The sequence below is a fragment of the Paroedura picta genome, chromosome 10 (genome assembly GCF_049243985.1).
Source record: "Paroedura picta isolate Pp20150507F chromosome 10, Ppicta_v3.0, whole genome shotgun sequence".
In the NCBI taxonomy this organism is placed as follows: domain Eukaryota; kingdom Metazoa; phylum Chordata; class Lepidosauria; order Squamata; family Gekkonidae; genus Paroedura; species Paroedura picta.
This window is the reverse complement of record NC_135378.1, coordinates 55,256,192-55,276,737: the sequence shown is the minus strand read 5'-3', so window position 1 is coordinate 55,276,737 and position 20,546 is coordinate 55,256,192. Positions and strand designations below refer to the sequence as shown.

Here is a 20,546-nt window from a genome sequence, read left to right as displayed (position 1 = left end):
ATCACATCCATCAGTCTGGTCCTCTCTGCTTGCTCGCTCTCTTGCCATCGTCTCACTTTTCTAGTTATGCTGGTGAAAGCTGGGTAACTGCCTTGCAGTCAGATGCCTGAGATGGGGACTGTACTGAAGCTTTTGCAAGGCATGCCTCTGGATGCTGTAACTTTCATAGTGTGCTAGAAGAGGAAGAGGCAGCAGAAGCATGTAGAAAGGGAGTCACTTACCACCAGTAATCTCTTCTGTGAGCTCACCACAGTGTGGTGAGTGAAATTGGGCTTGTAATGAAGCTAAATAATGTATGGAGGCTAATATTCACTGATCAAGTAGTAATGGCTTGCTAACAGTCATAAGTAGGAGGCATCTGAAGGTCATATGTTCCAATTCCTTGGTTTGCAAGATCCTAAGAATTTAGGAATATGGCGTGAGGGAGGATAATTTGTTGAAAGGAATATATACATGATGGGAGTTAATGGATGAGTGGGAAGAATCGGGAACATGGTCATTGGAGAGACCCAACTTGGTGGGGAGGTATAAATGTGGGAAGCCCTTTTGTGGGGAGAGGGCAGTTCATAACTTGGAGCGCATAAATGTAATCTGCCCCCAGCTTGGAGAGCCAGTCCTAACATCAAATATGGAAGCAATTAAGTCTGTGGGTTTAGCAAGACACAGATGCAATCCCTTCAAATCCAGCAGCTCTTTATTAAACACCAACTCCAGAACACCGAGCAGCAAACATCAGAACTCACTGAACTTATAAACAACCCAGGTAGCCCGCCTGATTGGCCTTTGGCATAGCCCAGTAGTTGGTCCATTTCCTGTGTAAGAACTGTGGTTGGAGGGTTTACAGTGCTAAATTAGCATACTAGTTGAGCAAGTGTCTGTGCCTTCATACATAAAAGAAGTAACCCTAGAGACACAATTATTACTTAGGAGCATAACATGCATTATTTCAGTGTATGACTGTATGTTAGCACTTCCATCCACAAACACTTGCTTGTGCAAGAAAATGTAGTCTTTATTATGCAAGACAGTGTGCATCACTGATTTGCCCATCAAGCTCTTGTGCGGTAACTTTAGGGAGCCCCTGTTGGAAGTCTTGTCATGTCTGCCTTTCTGCCCTTCCAAATCTGTCTTTGGAGAATTGTGGGTGGCTCAGCCAGCCCAACAGGTGTTTTCTCTGCAGAACCTGCTTACAGGGAGGGGCAGTATAAAAATCTAATGCATATATTAATAATAGAAGAATGCAGTGTGGTGTTTCAGCCCTTGTGGGGGGGCTGTGAGAGTTGTGAGCTCTGGGCATGATTCCCTTGCTTGTTGGGTACGGCTGGGGTGGGGTAGCTTTGGGAAGCCCCCATCAGAAGTCTCTTGTCATGCCGACTTTTCTGTCATTGCATCACTTTAAGTGGAAAACTGATTTCCACTGGTCTGATGGGGTTTGGGTGACTGCCAAGCTGCCATGGGGTAACTTTGGGAGGTTTCTTGTCATGTCTGTCTTTCTGTCCTTCAGAACATAAGGAGAATGCTTGCCTGGCTTCCACTATCTGGCTGGGGAGGGGGGGAGGGGGTCTGCCACTCCATAGACTCCTGTAACTGCAGCTGCCTTTTCCAGTGAGAGCACTGGGGAGACCTGTTTGGAGGGGGATCCATAACTGGGACCCCAGAGATATAAACCACTCCCAATATTGAGAGATTGTAGAAGAGTGGGTAGCAGGGTGAGGTTCCTTGTGCATTCGGCATTTGTAACTTGCAGGGAGTCCCTTCTATACATTTTTGAACCTGTGCCTGACATTTCCACTGAAAATACTTCCATGGCTTGAGCTTGAGCTATTGGCACTGGTGACCTCCACAATTTGTTTACATGTTGAATTTAAAAAGTATTTCCTTCTGTGTGTCCTGAACCTATTGCCCATTAACTTTATTGGGTGCCCCCCCAGTTTTACTAATATAGGAGAGAAAGGGGGGGGGGAAGGCAAGGGCCACATTAAATCCTGAACGGTTAATTCTACTCTGAAATGTGAGATGGATTCCGGGCTCCCGAAAGAATGGGGTCTCTTGGAGCATCTGGACTTCTGAAAGGAAGCATAATCTGCGGTACTATGAAGCTTTCATCTTGACAACTATTGCAGGTGAAAAACCCCACTTATCCCATATGCATGGCTGGATTCAAGCGAGCAGGAATCTGCCCAGGCAGGTTTGACTGCTGCCATGAGGACTGAAGTGCTGCTGTAAGTCAGGCTCTTGTGACATCCAGCAGCACAGCCCAGACAGCTAAGGAAGCACTCCCATGTTAGAAGACTGAAAGAAATGTACCTTTTTGAACAGCCTTCTCAGTTAAAGAGAATGTTAAATGTCAACAAAAGGTTGTATAAGAGGGTTCAAACAGTTTAACAGTAATAGGATTCATTCAGCTGTGGAAAACATGCAATTCTCCCTAGCTTGAACTGAGCAGAAGTTAGAACACCTACACAGATTTTGGTATCATGTAAATCAGGGGTAATCAAACTGTGGCCCTCCAGATGTCCATGGACTACAATGGAATTGTAGTCCATGGACATCTGGAGGGCTGCAGTTTGACTACCCCTGGTGTAAATAATTAAGTCCATAGATTGATTGAATGAATGAATGAATGAATGAATGAATGAATGAGAAGCTACATGGCACATTTACACTGAATTGGTTTCATTAGAGAAGATTCATTCATCAATCAAATGGACATCCAACATGTATTGCATAGACATTTGTAATCTATCATGGGTTCTCCCCACTTCAGATCTCATTTGAAAGCTGTCTCTCCCCCCGCCCCTTAAACCTACAAACAACAATGCTGGCAGCTCATTTTTATATTTAGTAAAACAAAGCGGGGTTTGAAGGGTTAAATCTCCCTCTTCCTTGCTTACACAAGTCTGATTCAAACTGCAGTTGGGTGGGTACACATAGTTCACTATCTATAGACTGACAGTTTTCTCACACATCTTGTTTTAACTATGGGTTTATAAGAGGCTTTGACTTGAGGCACATGTACAACAGATTCAGCTATATTCTTCCTAAAGTGGTATACCCATCTTCTGGGACTTATGTAAAGCACTCTGAAAGCAAAATTTGCTTGCTAATGTGAAGTCTACACACAGAGAGATGTCATAGGTGAAGCAGAAGGTTAATTTAGTTTTCCTTAATATAATGTTCCACATTTAGAAGCTTCAGCATGCTCTACTTCCACAGGAAGGAGATCTGTCATGTAGTACCTTTTAAAGAAATTTGACTTTTAAAGTGGTATGGGCTCATGTCTGCCCTGTACCATGCACCTTCCCTTAAATTTTGACTAACACTTAGTAAAAGGTTATCAATCCTATTTTTTCTATTAATGACCTCATCCTTCCTCATTCCAAATAGAACTGACTCAGCTCCATTGTAGTCAGCTCAGAATATAAGGTATGAAGAGACAAGAGTCCTAAAAATTAGAGCTGAACAGTGCTTTGAGACATCGCAGTGAGGGTTGATATATAAACCAAATGAATAAATAAATAAAATAAAAAATATCAGATAGCAATATTTTATTTTTTTTCTTTAAAATTGGTATGTTATTAGTTTCTTTCTACATTTTTCCAGAGCTCTGTACAGTCCTCAAAAGGAAATAAACAATGTTCAATGTACAAAGTAAAAAACAGTAAACTAGAAAAATCTGAATAAAATGGAGCAATTTGCCAGCAAGGATACAGTACAAATTAGTAATTAGACATCTGAAGTGCAATACCACTGCAGTGAGGATGAGTTAAAGAATGAAATAAAAATACTCTATTTTAAACAAACATTATATATATATATTTATATATTTATATATATATTTATATTTATATGCATATATTTTACAGATTAGACCCAATGATATCTGCAGGATTGTAAAAACATATTTACAAATAATTCTTTTTTTTAAACATTTCATATACATCAGCACCATAGTTAAAAAACCCAACAAAACAAAGATTAAAATTTGACTCTTTATTACTTGGTCCCAGTCTAGAATATTTGGAGGAAGCTTTACACAGATAATAGATTTTGAGGCCTGATCACCAAACTGAATTCTAGTCCCTGAACCTCTCTGCGAAGGCAAATGTGAAATTTCATTGCTCGTTAGATTTTTGTGCAAATCAGAGTCCCAAGTTCCTTCTCTTTCCATTGTTACCCATCCCAGGAAACGAACTGAGAGAGGTAAATAAGAACTGCCATTTGGTCCCAATCTTATATTTTTGCACCCCTTAACAACTGGTTTAAAGGAAGAATCTTTTTGTGCCCCTCCAATCTTCCATTGGCTCCTGCAAATCTCTCTCTCTCTCTCTCTCTCTCTCTCTCTCTCTCTCACACACACACACACACACACACACACTGATTAACACAACTATTCCCTGGGGCTACAACCACAGTTTGTCACACAGTGTCTGGGTGCCTCAAAAGCAGTTCTCATCTTCTCTTTTTTCATAACCAGAGACTAGGTACATTGACCCACACAGTTCATCAAGCACTGAATGGGAAGATGGCCCTGTCATAATTCTGGACAATAAATACTTTACCATCTGCCAAGTCCATATATGTGCAGGTGCATGCACCAATCCACACTTTAGCACAAGCAGAAGGTTGAATGGAAAAGCTCCCACCCACATTTTGTGAAAGCGCTATTTAACTCTCACAGGAGTCAGCAAAATCTTCCCCATTGATTTCAGCACCAATATGTCAGACTTGAGCAAGTTTTAAAAACTTGCTAATTCAAAATTGTGTCAGTGGCCCTACTGACATATACGTAACCAAACCACAATAGCCTCCCACTTTTTACCCCTCTCCTTTTGTTCCCCCTCACTCCTCTGGAGTGTGTGTTTGGGGGCAGGAAAGCAGCCAGGAGAGTGGCACTTAGAATGGAGAAGCAGATAATCAAGGTGAAGGGTTAAATACCTCCTCCCAGCTGTTACTTCTCTGCTAAAAATAGTTTGCTCTCACAGTGGCATGCATTTGTACGTAGCCTGCAGTTAGGCCCAAGTGATCTGTGTAATGCCCGTTCTGTGCTCAATACTGGCAAAAGGTCTCAGGCCATCAGAAATGTGACACATCAGTTCCCACCATTATCAGTTTCTTTGTTCAGACATGACAATAGATCCCATGTAACAAGCCAAGGATAATGTCACTTATAATTCATTTTTCAGTTGTTGATAAACTTGCATTGTGGCATCACACTAAACTGGACATTAATCAAGCAGTGATTTGGAAACCCTGCTTGTTGTGATATATGAATCAGAAACTTAACTTTTAGTTCTTTAGGGCATACAAAAAGCATTTTCAGTTTTAGTCACACACAATGGTGGCTAACACAATTCCATGTGAAGGTGACTTTTGGGATGCTCAAAAACTTATGTTCAGTTACCAGTAGAAGTCATCTTAATGGAACAATTTCTTCTTTCTACCTTTGTTTCTCATGGACTAGTTTAGGCATCTTCAGAAGCTTGTTTATAGTCACAAACATGAATGACAGCACATAATTTGTGCAAATGTTTACCATAAACTTGCTTCCAACCTGGACAGAGATGAATGACGCTGGTGCCTAAGGATAGCCAGCACAATAATCAGTCCTTCTTTGTGTGACCTTTATACCAGGTCCTTCTCGATTCCTTAGAACACCAGAAGACTATTTCATAGACTTGAAACATCAGTTACCAACTCCTATGAATACCATCCCATGCAGGACCCCACTCATATTGCATTTCCAGGAAAAGAACAATTCAACAGCTGCAAATTCTTTGTCTTGCATCGCCCTCTTTTTAATGCCACTTAAAAAAAAACTGTTTTCCTGTCTTTGGTGGCTGCTACATATGGAGCATGTGAACCCCACAGCCTCCATCTGTAAGAAATCTCTAGATTTTTCCTCATCATTAAAGTGAATCAAAAATTGAGGAATTGGACAGCAGAGGAAAGGCAAATGATCTGTATGAGAGCTTTCACTGCACCTAAAGGAGACAAAAGCCCACTAAACGAACCTATCCCACTATGGGCATTTCTACTCACAATCCATGATCATTCTGTAAGCAGGTAGCCCAGGCTTGGCTATTAATTAGAGACAGAGAAAATTGGTATCTGCTTTCACCCCATGTTCAGCACCTGTTCTGACCTATGTGTTCATGGCATGTACAAGCACCGCCCTGCTTTCTTGCAGGGAGCAACTGTCTGTTTCCTGAAAGCTACAGCCATGGGAGACTGCAATGCTTCGGGACAGCCTGTGCTTTGCCACACTTAGGCACTGCCAAGCCCTTTTCATGGCCCAACGGTGGGAGGGGAGCTGTTTTGGTCGCCTCTCTCCCACATGCTGTGTCACCCTATGGCATGGAGGCTGCTGTGAGGAAGTTTACAAGGCCTACTTGGCAACGCTATCAACTCCATTGAAGCCATTTGCAATCAGCTGGTTTTGCACAGCTTGAAAAACAAAACAAAGAAACACGGATGGACAACATCCTGCTTTTCATTTTTAAAAATAAAAAACCCAGTTTGTAACTGTACATACACCCATGCACTATGGATTTCCAAACAACTCATCAAGTTCTTGCATCCACTCATCTCCTGGTCCACCTTTAATGATGGAGTCTACCAGGTCTGTGCCTTCTGCTAGATTTGGAAAGGAACCTCCAGCTCCTTCATTACTGTAACTATAAGACATGTCCTGAGTAGGATTCCTTTCATACACCTGACCTTGGTTGCTCTGAGTGAAGTTACCCCCTGCTATTTGTTGTGCAGGGGACTGGTTAAAACCAGTCATTGTGGAAACTGACGGACTTATTGCAGGCATAACCATTGGTCTGACTTGGTTATTGGTTCCTTGTTGACCAGGAAGTGGTTGCAACATTTGCCTTCCCATGGATGGGTTGAGGGTCCTTACTGTTCCACTTGAGTCCATGACGGCTTGACTAATGCCTTGTGGAAAATGTTGTTTAGGTAGCCTTGGCTGACTAGATTGCATTGGATAAGCTGTGCCATTATTGAAAGATCCAATTTCACTGCTAGTCCTTCCAGGGATACCTTGTAAGCCTCGTGCCTGCCAGTTCTGTGTACCTTGTGGGACAGACCCCATCATGTTTTGAAGTCTGGGAGCTTGTGGTCTGGGCAGAACTTGACCCACAGGTCCTTTCAGCTGCTGGTGCTGTTGAGATAAGGTGGAATTCACCAACATGTTTGGACCAAAGCTGCTAACCATGCCAACTCCTTGTGTTGAGGTGGGCTGTCTTGGCCCTTGGCTTGGGTTATGTGCCAGGCTCATGCTACTTTGGTTTGGGTGCTGCAACATTTGGCTCATTGCTGTGCTCATATTGTACATTCCTGGTTGGCTGGTTGCTGGGCTGCTGTACGGAGCCATTCCCATTTCAGACTGTCCAGTGGCAGCAGACATTGTTCCGGCATTCTGGGAGGCCCCCATGGCCATCATGCTGGTATTCTGGGACAGCATTCGGGAAGTCCTCATACTCTGAAGGGCCGCTTGGTTCCTTGCTGCTGCTATTTCCTGCGGAGAACCTAGACAAGGAAGAAGAACAATATGAAAGAATGGATTTCTGCCAAACACAGACACATTCAGGAATAAGATTTCAGAAAAAAACATTATTTTGCACAATGATATCAATTCTTTATGAAATAATCCGGTCCTTCATACCAAAGTCCAGATCTGATACATTTCATCACATGACCATGACTGGGACCTCCGCTCTGACATACAAACTACAATCTCTGGGAAGGTAAGAAGCAACTGGGCTCCAGGCCGATGTGAAACCAAAACCATATTCAGTTTGGAGGGTGGAACACTGGCTTTGTAGAGAATACTATCAATACAATCAGAGTAATTTCCAACAACACCCAAAATGTGGCTGGAGAGGGAAATGGCTAAAAATGATACAAAAAAAATCACAACTGGTGATAAGTCCCTACAAAGCACCTTAGGAGTTCAGTAGAACTTCAAAGATAAATTGAAAGTGGGGATTATAGTCTGAATTGTGGCCCCAAACACATCCATGTTTTTATTCCGCTATTTCTCAGAGGCATTCAGGGCAATAGGTTATAGTGTAAAACCTGAGAAGACCATACAGGGACTGTAGCAGGTTCTGTGAATGCACAGTCTTTTCCATTATATCTTCACCACAGAAGGAACCTGAGAATTACCTTTAAAATGAAAAATGGGAATTCACAGGACCTGTTACACTTATTGTTATAATGGCATGTTGAAATAATGATACAAAATTGCTGATTAAAAAAAAAAAGCCCTGCCCCCAGTGGTTGGGTTGCCAGTCATTGGAACGGGGGTGGGGGCACAGAAAATGATGCTGTGCTGATGATGTAATGTAACTTCCGGTGAATATCTGGAACTGACATCACTGCACTGAAGTGAGGATTTGCCCCAACCCCTGTGGTAAAGCCACACAGTCCTGGAAGAGTCCTAGAATACTGCAGCAGATTGGTGACATCACTCCAGGTATTTGCTATAAGCGATCTTATATACACTGATTATCCCAGCCCCCACCCAGCCAGTCTTATTTAGATTTTATGAGTACAATCTAAGAAACTTTAGAAAATAAAATCCAGAGATTTTTGGGAGATGATGTTCTAGTTTTTTTAAGAATGTAAGAACAAAAGAAGAGCCCTGTTGTATCAAACCAGTGGTTCATCCAGTCCAGCATCCTGGCTCAAGCACTGGCTAACCAGTTATGCTGGAGGAGCAACAATAGACTGATACCTTCTCTAATGCTGCCCCTTAGAACTGGAATTCAGAGTTTGCTACCTCTGAACATGGAGGTTTTCTTTAGCCAAGGATCTAACTTCCATGAACCTGTCTAAACCCCATTTAAAGTCATCTATGCCTGTGGCCATCACCACATCTTCTTGCAATGAATTCCACATTTTAATCACTTTTTGGGTAACTAGGTATTTCCTTTTGTTTGTCCTGAATTTACTGCCTATCAACTTTATTGGCTGCTTCATTCTGTTATTCTGGCATAAGCTTCTTTCAAATCTTTATTTGTCTCTTTTCTAAACTGAAAAGTCTCAGACCTTTTTCGCAGTCAAGTAAAATTTTGTTTCAGCACTCTTGAAGTCCTGGGGAATAACATTTTTACACAAAAATCTGGCTCTTACAGGGTAGATCCAAACACAATCCCTATTAGCTTCATGGTTTGTGAATCTTCAAACTAAAGTATGTTTCAAGCACAAGCATCTGCATTCTACAGTATTGTAGTTGACATTTTTAAGTACATTACCAGGCAATTGCGCTATTGCACATGCACAAGCTAAGAAAAAAATGTAAAAAAAAGAGGAGGGCTTGACAGCAGAAGGCACAGCCCATTCGCCTGAAGAAAATGCAAAATTCATGCAGAACATTCAGTCCTTAGCTGTGACAGAAGAAAACCACAGATGCAGAATGCCAGGCGCAATTTCAAATCCTAAATTTAGCACCTGATGCGGTGAAAAAAATGGACAACTCCAAACTGCAGAAATGGTCCCTGACTCTTCAGCTTATCCTCCCAGGAAAGGTGCCCCTGTATGATCTATAAATCTGGATCCTGATTTGTTTTTTCCTGGAACTGTCACAGTCCGAAGATGAGGTTGGGTTATTTGTATGTGAGTTAGAAACCTTTAAAAAAAGAATCCAAGTTATAAAACAAACAATGGCCTAGACTATTAGCCATCTGAAAAACTCTTTTAAATATTTCCATTATCTTTCAAAACCAAACCATGAAAATAGAACTGTCATACTCAGAGTGGCCAATCAATTATATTACAGCTCAGGAAGCATAAGTGAATGGATTTTCTATAGTGTTGTTAACTGATTATGTCTATGGAAAGAAGAAAAACGCTGTTTTTTCTGGACATTTTAAAACAGAGACGGTGTATTAACAAATCAATATTGTAAACCCATTTACTCTACCTTGGACCGATGAGAAGCCAGGAATTCCTATGGTTGTTAAATTGTACACCCTGGCAAATAACTGAACTAAGGTGTCTTCCTGGTGAGGAGGGGGAGAGAGAGAGGAATGGGTGGGAGGGAATATTGATTTCTGGAAAGCAAATATGCTCCTGTGTTTATCACCTTTATTTAAAAATAATTACTGGAATTCTGATTATGTCAAGAGTTCACTGTGGCTTCAGTTCAATACAGCAGTGGAGAAAATCACCCTGAAGGACTTCCTTTTCTTTCTTTCTTTCTTCCCAGCATTCAATAAAGTAAAAGAAATAGAATCTCAAAAAGGCATAACATTTTCATACAGAGTATTACACACACACACACACACAGAATATATAGGAGTAAATATATCTATATGATTTTCTCTCATTCATTGAGCTTCCAAACATCCCAAGTGAGTACAACAAAAGCAGTGCATCAATTCTTAAGTACTTGTCTGGATTTCTTTCTTGACTTCTGAGCCATTAGGTCTCTAGGAGCCTGGCACCCATGCCTAGTGGGAAAGGATGCTACTAGGGCTGTGCGAAGAACCCCAAACAAACCAATATTGTTCAGCTGTATTGAACCTGAAATTTCCTTATCTCTCTGAATCCCAATATAGTATTCAGATTTGGCAGTATTCAGGAATGTCATTTTTTTCTGGCTTTATTGTAGCCTAGGGGGACCATTACAGCCAATGAAGAAGAAGAAGAAGACTTGGTTCTTATATGCCACTTTTCTCTGCCCGAAGGAGGCTCAAAGTGGCTTACAGTTGCCTTCCCTTTCTTCTCCCCACAACAGACACCTTGTAAGGTAGGTAAGGCTGAGAGAGCCCTGATATCACTGCTTGGTCAGAACAGTTTTATCAGTGCCATGGCGAGCCCAAGGCCACCCAGGTGGCTGCATGTGGGGGAATGCAGAATCGAACCTGGCATGCCAGATTAGAAGTCCGCACCACTACACCAAACTGGCTCTGGAGCTATAATGGAGAACTGATCCGGGAGTGTCTGGGGCTCTGGGGCACTGTTTTAAGGTAGAGGCCCAAAATTTGCAGCACAGCTGCTGGTACCTCTCTTACTCCCTCCTTAAGTTTCAAAAAGATTGGACTAGGGAATCCAGTTCTATGAGTCCTCAAAGAAGGTGTCCACATCAATTGTTTCCAACTGGCTGAATTAATACCTGAAAAATACTTATAAGGTATTTTCTGGGTATTTTTTCAGTTTGGCTTAACTGAATGCTATATGCTACCTGTGATGTCCCCAATATGCATGGTTACCATGTTATTTATTTACCGTACGGCAGGAAGCATATCATAATATACAATATGTATAATAATAATAATAATAATAATAATAATAATAATAATAATAATAATAATATATAACACATAATGTATTTTCAGTCCACTCAATTGCAGCTGAGGAGAATTCAAAGAGCTCTATCACATGACTCTGGAAAGCATTCCTGTGACAGAAATTAAATAGTTTGGTGGGCTATACCACAATCATATTTGGGTGCTAGTATTTTGTCCCATTTAAACAACAGGTCTGCAAAACTGCCAAAGCCTGTTAATAGTCTATCAGCAATCTTCATATTTTACATGACAAGTCAAATCCTGAGAGCCTCTTGTTGGTGTTTATCAGGTTATGGATATCAGGTAGAACTGACTGCATCCATTTTTGCAATCATTCATTCACTAGATTTAAATGTTGTGATAGCAGGATTTGTGCAGATTTTATTGCTGGGTGTCAGGATTGTTGTTGTTGTTGTTATTATTATTTAAATGTCTATACCACTGTGGTTTTCATTGTATCAAGCTGGACAACAAGTTTGTGAATATTGGGGCTGCTGAGCCACACAGAAGCACCGTATTCCACAGTACTACACAGCAACCCCAAAGCTGAGCATCTAAATATTGTAGCAGATGTGCCTCAAGTTTTTGGAGAATGTTGTTTTGCATGTGTATTTTTGCTGCTACATTGGTAAGATAGTGTTTATCACTCAAGGTACTGTCAAGGGTAATGCCAAGGTAATTACATGTATGGTTGTGTATAAGTTAGGTGTCATAAAGGTAGACACTCAGTTCACAGTTGGCAAGATTGTTATTGAGATGGAATCAAGAGCATTATATTTTTCCTGGACTTGGGATTACCCACCATTTTTGGTAGTAGTCAATCAAAATTTCAAGGTCCCAGTATTTCTTCGGTCCCTTCAATTGTTTTGTGTCTTACTGAAATAGCCATGTCATTGGCATAAGTAAACTTTCTAGATATCATCTCAGGAACATCAGAGATGTATAACTGAAAAAACCAGAGTGAGTACTGAGCCCTGAGGTAGACCGTTATTCAATTTCTTCTGCTTACTGATTGACTGCTCCATAATTACTTGAAATATTATATTGCTCAACATGATACTTAGGAATTTAAAATAATGTTTTGCAGGAAAAACTTGTAAAAACTTGTACAGTGGTCCATCCCCCCAGACTGTCATAAGTGGCAGTCAGATTGACTTCTGATACCTTGTCTCAATGAAAGTTAAGCTGAGAACCTATTCCACACAACTATGATGGGGTCTAAATCCTGCTTGCTCTATAAAGGTAAAGGTAAAGGTAAAGGTATCCCCTGTGCAAGCTCCGGGTCATGTCTGACCCTTGGGGTGATGCCCTCTAGCATTTTCATGGCAGACTCAATACGGGGGGACATGTTATTCTGTCACTGATTCTGTTCAGGATTACCTTCTTGAGGAGTTTATAACAGGAGCTCAGAAGGGAAATAGGTCTAGAACTTTCTGCTAGATGCTTTGCTTTTCCAGTTTTCAAAATAGCAACTATCTTTACTTTCTTGAATTCCCCTGAGAGTCTTCCTGTTCCCATGATATCAGTGAGAAACTTTGTGAACCACTTGTTAGTGAACATACTGCTGTTATTCAGGAATTGATTATGGAGGCAGACTCAGACTCAGAAGTAGCAGATTAATACCTCCATGAACTCAATGCTGCATATAGGCAAAAATGGACTGAAGCTACTGCAAATTTGCTTCCACTCTTGATGTTCTTCAGTGCCTTGGAAATCTCATCAACATTGAAATCCCCTGACAACTTGTAGTATACAGGGCAGGTGTATTTCAAAATCTGGAGTTCTTTTTATCCTGATCGTAAAATCTCGATACTTCAGAGCTCTGGATATGGATACCGGTTGGACAGCTACTTGGTTTGATGTTACCTCTGGATTTCCTTGGGGGCATAGGTGGGCTTGCATCTAATTTTCAACAGGTTCCAGGCTTTCCTACTGGAATGCCTGAAATCCAAATTTGTAGTTGCTCCGGTCCATTTTTGTCTACATGTAGCATCAAGTTCATGGAGGCATTCATCTGCTACTTCTGAGTCATTGCTGTCAAAGAAATCTGACAGCCTCTCACTGTGATTGCTTCCCCCTAGAATATCTTATTTTTGATATCCTCAAGGAATGTGTCTTTTGGTCATAGATATAACAGTTCAATGAATTGGTGGTAGTTATTATGTGATGAAGGGATACTCTAATACAGTGGTTCCCAACCTTTTTTATCACCAGGGACTGGTCAACGCTTGACAATTTTACTGAGGGCTAGGGGGGGGCAGTCTTTTGCCGAGGGACGTCGCTGCCACCTGAGCCTCTGCTCCACTTGCTTTCCCGCCCGCGCCCCTGACTTCCCGCTTCCCACTGGAGGGCACTGCAAGTAGCAGCTGCGCAGTGCCATGCTGAGGGGGAGCCCCAGCCATGGCGGCCGCTGGAGAGCAGCAAAGGTGAGCCGGCAGCGGAGTGGGAGGGCACCCCCCGAGGCAGCAGCCGGGGAGGACAAGGAGGAGCCATGGCCCAGTACTGACTGATCCAAGGACCGGTACCAGTCTCCAGACGGGGGTTGGGGACAGCTGCTCTAATAGACCTATCCAGATTTTCACTGAAGCTGTTTTCTGAAAAGGGTCATTCAGACAAGATATAAGTCCTAAAAAGAGCTCAATAAATAAATCAAAATTCATACAAACCCTCAAAAGGTGCAATAAAAGTGTTCTAAAATGTTTTGAAAAAGAAGAGCTCTGCTCCTGGAGAAAGCTATCACCAGGGAGAAAAATGCCTGGAGAGATGAACCGCAGGGCTAAGTCTAGCAGGCAGGGAAAGGGCTTTGGATACACATACAAGCAACTTCTCCATACATGATACTTTAGCTCTTTTAAATGCACACCCTCTCCTTGTTTTAGATATGAATGCAGCAACTCATATATAACGATGTGGGTCTCCTGCCACATGTCATCAGGGTATTGCACCATCCAGTTTCATGTAGCTTACACTCCTCTGTTATTCCTGAAGTGGCCATTAGCCCTTTCTGTGGCTCAAATGTGTGGTCAAGAGAGCCGCAAGATGAATTTTTAAACGTCAGTAGCCCCAAAGGGGCTCTGAGAAGCATGAGCTCTTACCTTGGAACTGGCTGACCTGTTGCACAGGGTACGGATTCCGCTGCTGTTGCTGGAGGTGTTGCCGTGGCAAATGGGTCTGCTGCTGCATTTGCTGCAAACAGAAGTGAAGAGAAGGAGTCAGAGGAGGAAGGTGTATTCGGCCTGGCCAATTACAAGTTACGACAGCAAACCAGAGGCAAGCGCTGACATTCTCGTACAAGGTGTTCTTGAACGATGAGTGCCCTTGCGGAAGTGGCAGGCAGAGAGAGTGGTAAGTAGCCTTTGTGTGAAGAGTCCTGTTGAGAGCTCTCAGCTCCTGTGGTTCCAAGCACCATCTGCCTTTCCACCTCAGCTCCCTCTCTTGACGTCCCAAGGGCCGTGAGCACTTCCTCAAAACCCAGGGAAAAGAGGGGAGGTGATGAGATGAGAGGGCTCAAAGTGGTTTGAAACTGATTTCATGAGTCTTTGCGGCAGGCAGAGAACAAACTCGAATGACTGCTGGATTCAGTGGGAAAGCCACTGTGGCACAGTGGGTATAGTCCAGGAATACAAACGAGGAGACCTAGGCTCAAATCCCCAATCTGCCAGGAAGGTGGACGGGTCAGTCACACTTCCTCAGCCTAACCTACCCTCACAGAATTGTGAAAATAAAATGGAGGGAAGAGAGAACTATATAAGCTGCCTTGAACTCCTGAGGGGAAGGGCAGGATATAAATATATTAGCTAGATAGATACAGATGAGAACATCTGAAATGTGAATGACAGACTTGTAAAGAGTAAGGTGAATTTCCCCCAGCCTGAGGAATCCCCCCCCCAATTTTTAAAATATAAAACTTGGACATTTTGGAGACCTTTGGGGAAAAAAGTAAAGTATTTAACTTTTTGAATGAATTGCTTCATAAGACAAGGTGTTCCTCACTCAAAATGTGCAGCGTGAAGATTTTAATGTACAAAAATCTATGACATTAGATAATTAAAATCTCTGTTTACTGGACAACATATTTTCAAATATCTGTTTATTATTTAAATATGGCTAATGTTGTCCACAATTAATACATTTTAATATGTATGATTGTATGAATACATTTAACTCCTATATTTTAATTGTTGTGAGTGTGTGAGACTATGTTAAAATAAAATAGGTTTTTAGTTTACTGCAAAATTTGTCTTTTCATTACAATTTTCACTTTTCCTACCTTTCAGATGGCAAAATTAAGATACATGTGTTAAGATAGCATTGAGTTTGCAACTCTCTCTAGTACTGAGTATATTTGCAATTTTGCTTGTGTTAAGTCATTTATACTTCTGAATTTCTATATGTATGCCAATTAAAGGTAAAGGTAAAGGTATCCCCTGTGCAAGCACCGAGTCATGTCTGACCCTTGGGATGACGCCCTCCAGCGTTTTCATGGCAGACTCAATACGGGGTGGTTTGCCAGTGCCTTCCCCAGTCATTACCATTTACCCCCCAGCAAGCTGGGTACTCATTTTACCAACCTCGGAAGGATGGAAGGCTGAGTCAACCTTGAGCCGGCTGCTGGGATTGAACTCCCAGCCTCATGGGCAAAGCTTTCAGACGGCTGCCTTACCACTCTGCGCCACAAGAGGCTCTACTGTATGCCAATTAGTAAATTGTATATTACACTTTATCCTGTTTGAACAGTAATGTAAGGTTAGGTTTGATAACAAAGTATTGCATATATTTCAATATTTTTGCAAAATTTGTTATAAAAATGGAAAGTTACATATACACTATTTCCGCTCTCCACATGGCTTCAGAATGTCCAGAATATGTCACACCTCTAATCAATTACCATATTCATATATTCATATATTCATTTTCATTTTTTTGGAGCTAGTGCTCCAAATTTCTGTATGTGAACATGTATTTAACACAATGTTGTTGACAAAAGGGAAGGTAAGGGAAGACTTTTTTGGCTGATCTTTTATGCACAATTGAGATATCAGGTTATCAGGTGGATATCAAGCCCTTGGGAAAGTTCAGTTTATTAAAACTGTCAATGACCAGCAAAATATGTGTGTGTGTGTGTGTGTGTGTATAAACACACACATTTCATCACCAAATAAAAAGCAAACGTTGGCATAAATTAGTATAGCAAACAAGTAAAATTGGCTAATTTTAGCTAAAACTTTCCTTTTCCTAGAGATTAAAATTAAAAAGCAATATTTTGCTACATCACCTGAGACTGACTTAATAAGCCCTTGGGAAAGGACTGCTGAGTTCCTAAAATGTACTTACGGCACACTTGAAACCACTGTGCAGAAAAGCTATGTGCACCTGATAATACCTCCACTTCAGCTGCTTTCTATACAGATCCTCTAAGAACTTACAGCCCCTCCCTGGGCTCAGTGATGCTGTTTTCTGAATACTGCTATTTGTGAGGATGGCGACACATGTGTAGTACTCCCACCACACATTTGCTCTGTGAAGATGACTTGACAGCTGCACAGCAGTGGGGTGGGGGTGGGGCATTGCACTGGTGCCCACTCTCCCTCCCTGTGCAATGAGAGTCATCACAAGGACAAGTCATTTGCACAGCACTTGCTTTTATGCATAATCCACAGAAAGAAATGCAAAATAAATGTTTTCCATTTTTGCTTTTTTTCTGGAGTGACTTAGCATATTTTGCATTCATGCTAAATTCTTGTCTAGATTGCAGCACAACTCATTGACATCAAGGGGTTGGATTGGTTACTTAGAGCTGGTTCCTGTGTCATGAGATCAAGTTATGAGATGCCAGGACAATAAGGCAGGAACCACATAAAAATAAGGGAGACCTGAAAAAAGCATCTTCAAGTGCTTTGTGTGCATCTTCCCACTATTTCAAAAGAGAATGGAAAGCAATCTAAGCCATTATTCAGACATCATGAACAAACCAGATCAGCCTGGCTTTGTGTTCCCTCCTTGTCCCTCCCCCACTTTCAAAAAACAAGAGTAAGAGCTTCCAAGAGGAGGAAGTCTTTGATGGAACCACAATTAATTGCCTTATCTGATTCCGGGTGCTTTAATACACTGTTTTAGGCCATGGTTTCCAACTCTAGTTTGTGCGCAAGAAACAAACTTCAGTTGTTTGGAGTACCCAGACTTGGATGTCACAACAAATTATCCCAGGAAATCTTCAGTCTTAGTTCTGTGCAAGGAGAAGTGGGAGGCCAAAGGCTGCAAATCCAAGAATAAACCAGGGCCATTCTTGTCATGGACAAACTTGAGTTAATTCATGATGTCTGAATACAGCCTGAGAGAGAAACTGCTGGGCTGAAGCTGTGGAACACATACAGAATCAACAATTGAGGGATGCTGAGAAGCCAAGTCCCCTGGGGCTGACTCCAATGTACAAGTGATTTCATGGCTGCCTGAAAACATGAAGCTAAATGACAGAAGTTTTGTGGTCCCAGGAATGAAAGCAAATGTAAGCTGTAGTTCTGTTCCTCCCCTCTTCATGTTTGCAATGGGGAGAACCATGGCAGGGACAAAAGTTGCAGTACCTGTTCTGCCAAGATCTGCTGCTGCTGCCGTTGTTCCCTTAGAAACTGTTGCTTCTGCTGTTCCATCATCTGGAGCTGGGCCCTTTGTTCAATTAGCATCTGCTTCATGATGACAGCTTGAGGTTGGCTACTCAAGAAATTTGCACTGCTCGGACTCGTGCCCACATTACTGGACCCTGGAGGCACAGAGGGCTGCATAGGACCCGTGGGCCGAGACAGTCCCACCGTGTGCTGGTCCTAGACAGACAAACAAAGCAAGACCAGAGTCATGTGACAAATCATGCTGTTACGTAGTTATCATGCCTGTATTTGCAGGAACAGTTCTGATCATAGTTTTGCAAAAATATTTTGTCAAGGATTAGAGGTTATCTTTGTCATGGGGACTGGGATGCTAAACATCAACTGGGAGCCACTGCACTGTGAATTCCCCAACTGGTTTTGCACACTGATGATGTTGCTGGTAAGGATGGGGGCAAAAACGTTATCAAAAAGCTTGCCAGAGAGGGTTGCTTTCAGTGACTGGAAACATATCAAGGGGTCCTGTCTGTGCAGGTAAGGCGCTATCTGCACTAGCTCAAACTGGACCTACAGCCAGGAGGGTAAGGGATGGAGACTAAAAGGAATGCAGTGACGGGAGAAGAAGCAGGAACCAGAGGTGAAGGTGTAAATGATCAACTGGCTGTGTTGGGGAACAGAAGATGTAGCAACTGGAAGCCTCCCTAAAATTGCATTTGGTTTCCAGGCTGTGGGTAAATAGTGAACAAATGGCTCTGTGCATACTCCTTCAGAAGAGTGAGAAACAACAGATGAACCCAATGACCTTCGGCTGCGGAAGGAGGGGAAGTGATGCAAAAGAAATGGCAGGGGATAGGTCAGGGAGTTTCCAGGTAAAGTTTTAATTGTCATTTGCAAAGCCAGAAATTCAAGATCCAGCCTCTGTCCCATCTAAGAACTCATTAGGATTTGAATCTCACATACTTAATGGCAGGTGAATGCAAAGTACATGAGGCCACAAAACACCACCAGAGTCCCAGTTGATCTGCCAAACATCCAGCTGCAGCTTCATCACAATCTTGGTCCAAAATGCAAATTTAGCATCCTCATCATACCTTTTTGGGTTAAAGGGACGATAGCAAAGGCTTGAATGTTATTGCTTAGCTGGCTCTCAAAATCCTTGGTCCCCTTTTGTGATCAGGGAGATCAAACAAGGGCAGTTACAACAAGATTGTTCTTTAAACCTGAAAGAAAGCTCCATGAGGTCCCTTTAAGTGAAGGTGAGATCTGAGCCTGACAGTGGGATTCGCCGTGATTTAAGAAGACTGCTTTGTGTGACTTTCCCTCACACCCTGTGTCTTTCCCACACCTTTGCCTGTGATTCTTGTCTTTTTCAAGGCTTGGCAGGGAGGGAGGGAGGGAGGGAGGGAGAGGTCTGAAAGGATGCTTGTTAGCAGTTCCGTGAGCACAATGCTGATCGCCTCCTTCCTCCTTTCCCGGTGTAACCAAGGGTGATTGCTATGCTGGAGACAGGCACCGAGAATTCTCCCAGGAGGTTAGAACTTAATTATGAGCAGTCCTGAGAGGCGCGACTGGAGGGAGGGCGATGCCTCTTAGAAAAACACTTTCTGCTCCCTCCCTCCCTCCTTTCCCCCCTTACAAGATTCAAGTGAGAACTTGAGAGGCAACCATTGCAGTTAATAAGGCCCTGAGCACCAGCAAAATCTTCTTTAAGCTCTGAGCGAAGGTCTCACATGCTGCACAGGATGCTGGGGGTACATCTCACCTCTCCTTGTAAATCCATCCACGTTTTAATACTCTAGGTAGCCTCTTGGATGAAGCAGCAGGTGTGTGCAAAACTGGCATGGCGCGCTGCTCCTGCTACGTGCCAGCAGGTGGCGTCACAAGCCTAAGCCTTGGCAGTTCTGGTGGGCCGGCTGGGTGGCTGGCTGACTGATTGCTCCCTCTCTGAGGCTCTCCCTCCTCCTCCTCCCCCCTCTCCACCCTCCCCCATGCTTGCAGATGGCTTAATCATGACTACTGTTCCATCCTCCTCCTCCTCCTCGTTCCCCCGCCCCCCCTCCCGCCCAGTACTTCTGGGATAATGCTGCTAACATCGAGCCAGGCAGTCAAGTGTTACAGCACAGAGCAGGTAGCCTGGCAACTGAGAGTATAATGCCGAACAGATGGTGCTCCTACAGCATGATGGACATCACACACGACAGCCTGAGACAATCCAGGAATTCCCGGGTGGTTTGAGGCCCTCTTTACGCCAAAAAAAGAAAAGAAAGGAAAAAAAAGAGCCTGCTGGCTGCTTTGGGGATATTTTCCGCCCTCTCCTCCCGGTCTGACATCGAACCACCAAACTGATTTCATGTCCCTCCTGTTTTGCTAACAGCACTAAAAGCGCAGTGGTCGGGTGGTGCGTGCGGCGACACACGGAAAGATCAGCTCAAGCCCCCCTGAATTAATAAAAGACGAGACTAGGCAGGGGCCAGGGGGAGGCTGCCTGACAAAACCCTCGCCTGATAAACGGCTCACTCACTCGTCTGTCTTTGGGAGGGTGAAGAGAAGCCCACTGCGTGAGGGAGAGGTGGGTACAACAGGTAATCTGTGCTCAAGGCTCACAGTCCTGAGGCTCGCCGGCTTGTTTGTCCTCATATTAGGA

At 42.9% G+C, this 20,546-nt stretch overlaps 1 protein-coding gene across 2 annotated transcripts in view; it reads right to left on the bottom strand.

Annotated features, from left to right (window-relative positions):
• Positions 1-3,531: 3,531 nt before the first annotated feature.
• The window catches only part of MAML3 (mastermind like transcriptional coactivator 3), a 307,203-nt gene continuing 290,188 nt past the window's right edge, over positions 3,532-20,546 (bottom strand). For both annotated transcript variants that reach the window (XM_077300246.1, XM_077300247.1), the window contains exons 3-5: positions 17,885-18,121; positions 14,399-14,489; positions 3,532-7,536 (exon numbers count right to left, since the gene is read on the bottom strand). In XM_077300246.1, the coding sequence (XP_077156361.1) occupies positions 6,545-7,536; positions 14,399-14,489; positions 17,885-18,121 (1,320 nt within the window). In that variant the 3' untranslated portion in view covers positions 3,532-6,544. The remainder of the gene's footprint in view (positions 7,537-14,398; positions 14,490-17,884; positions 18,122-20,546) is intronic.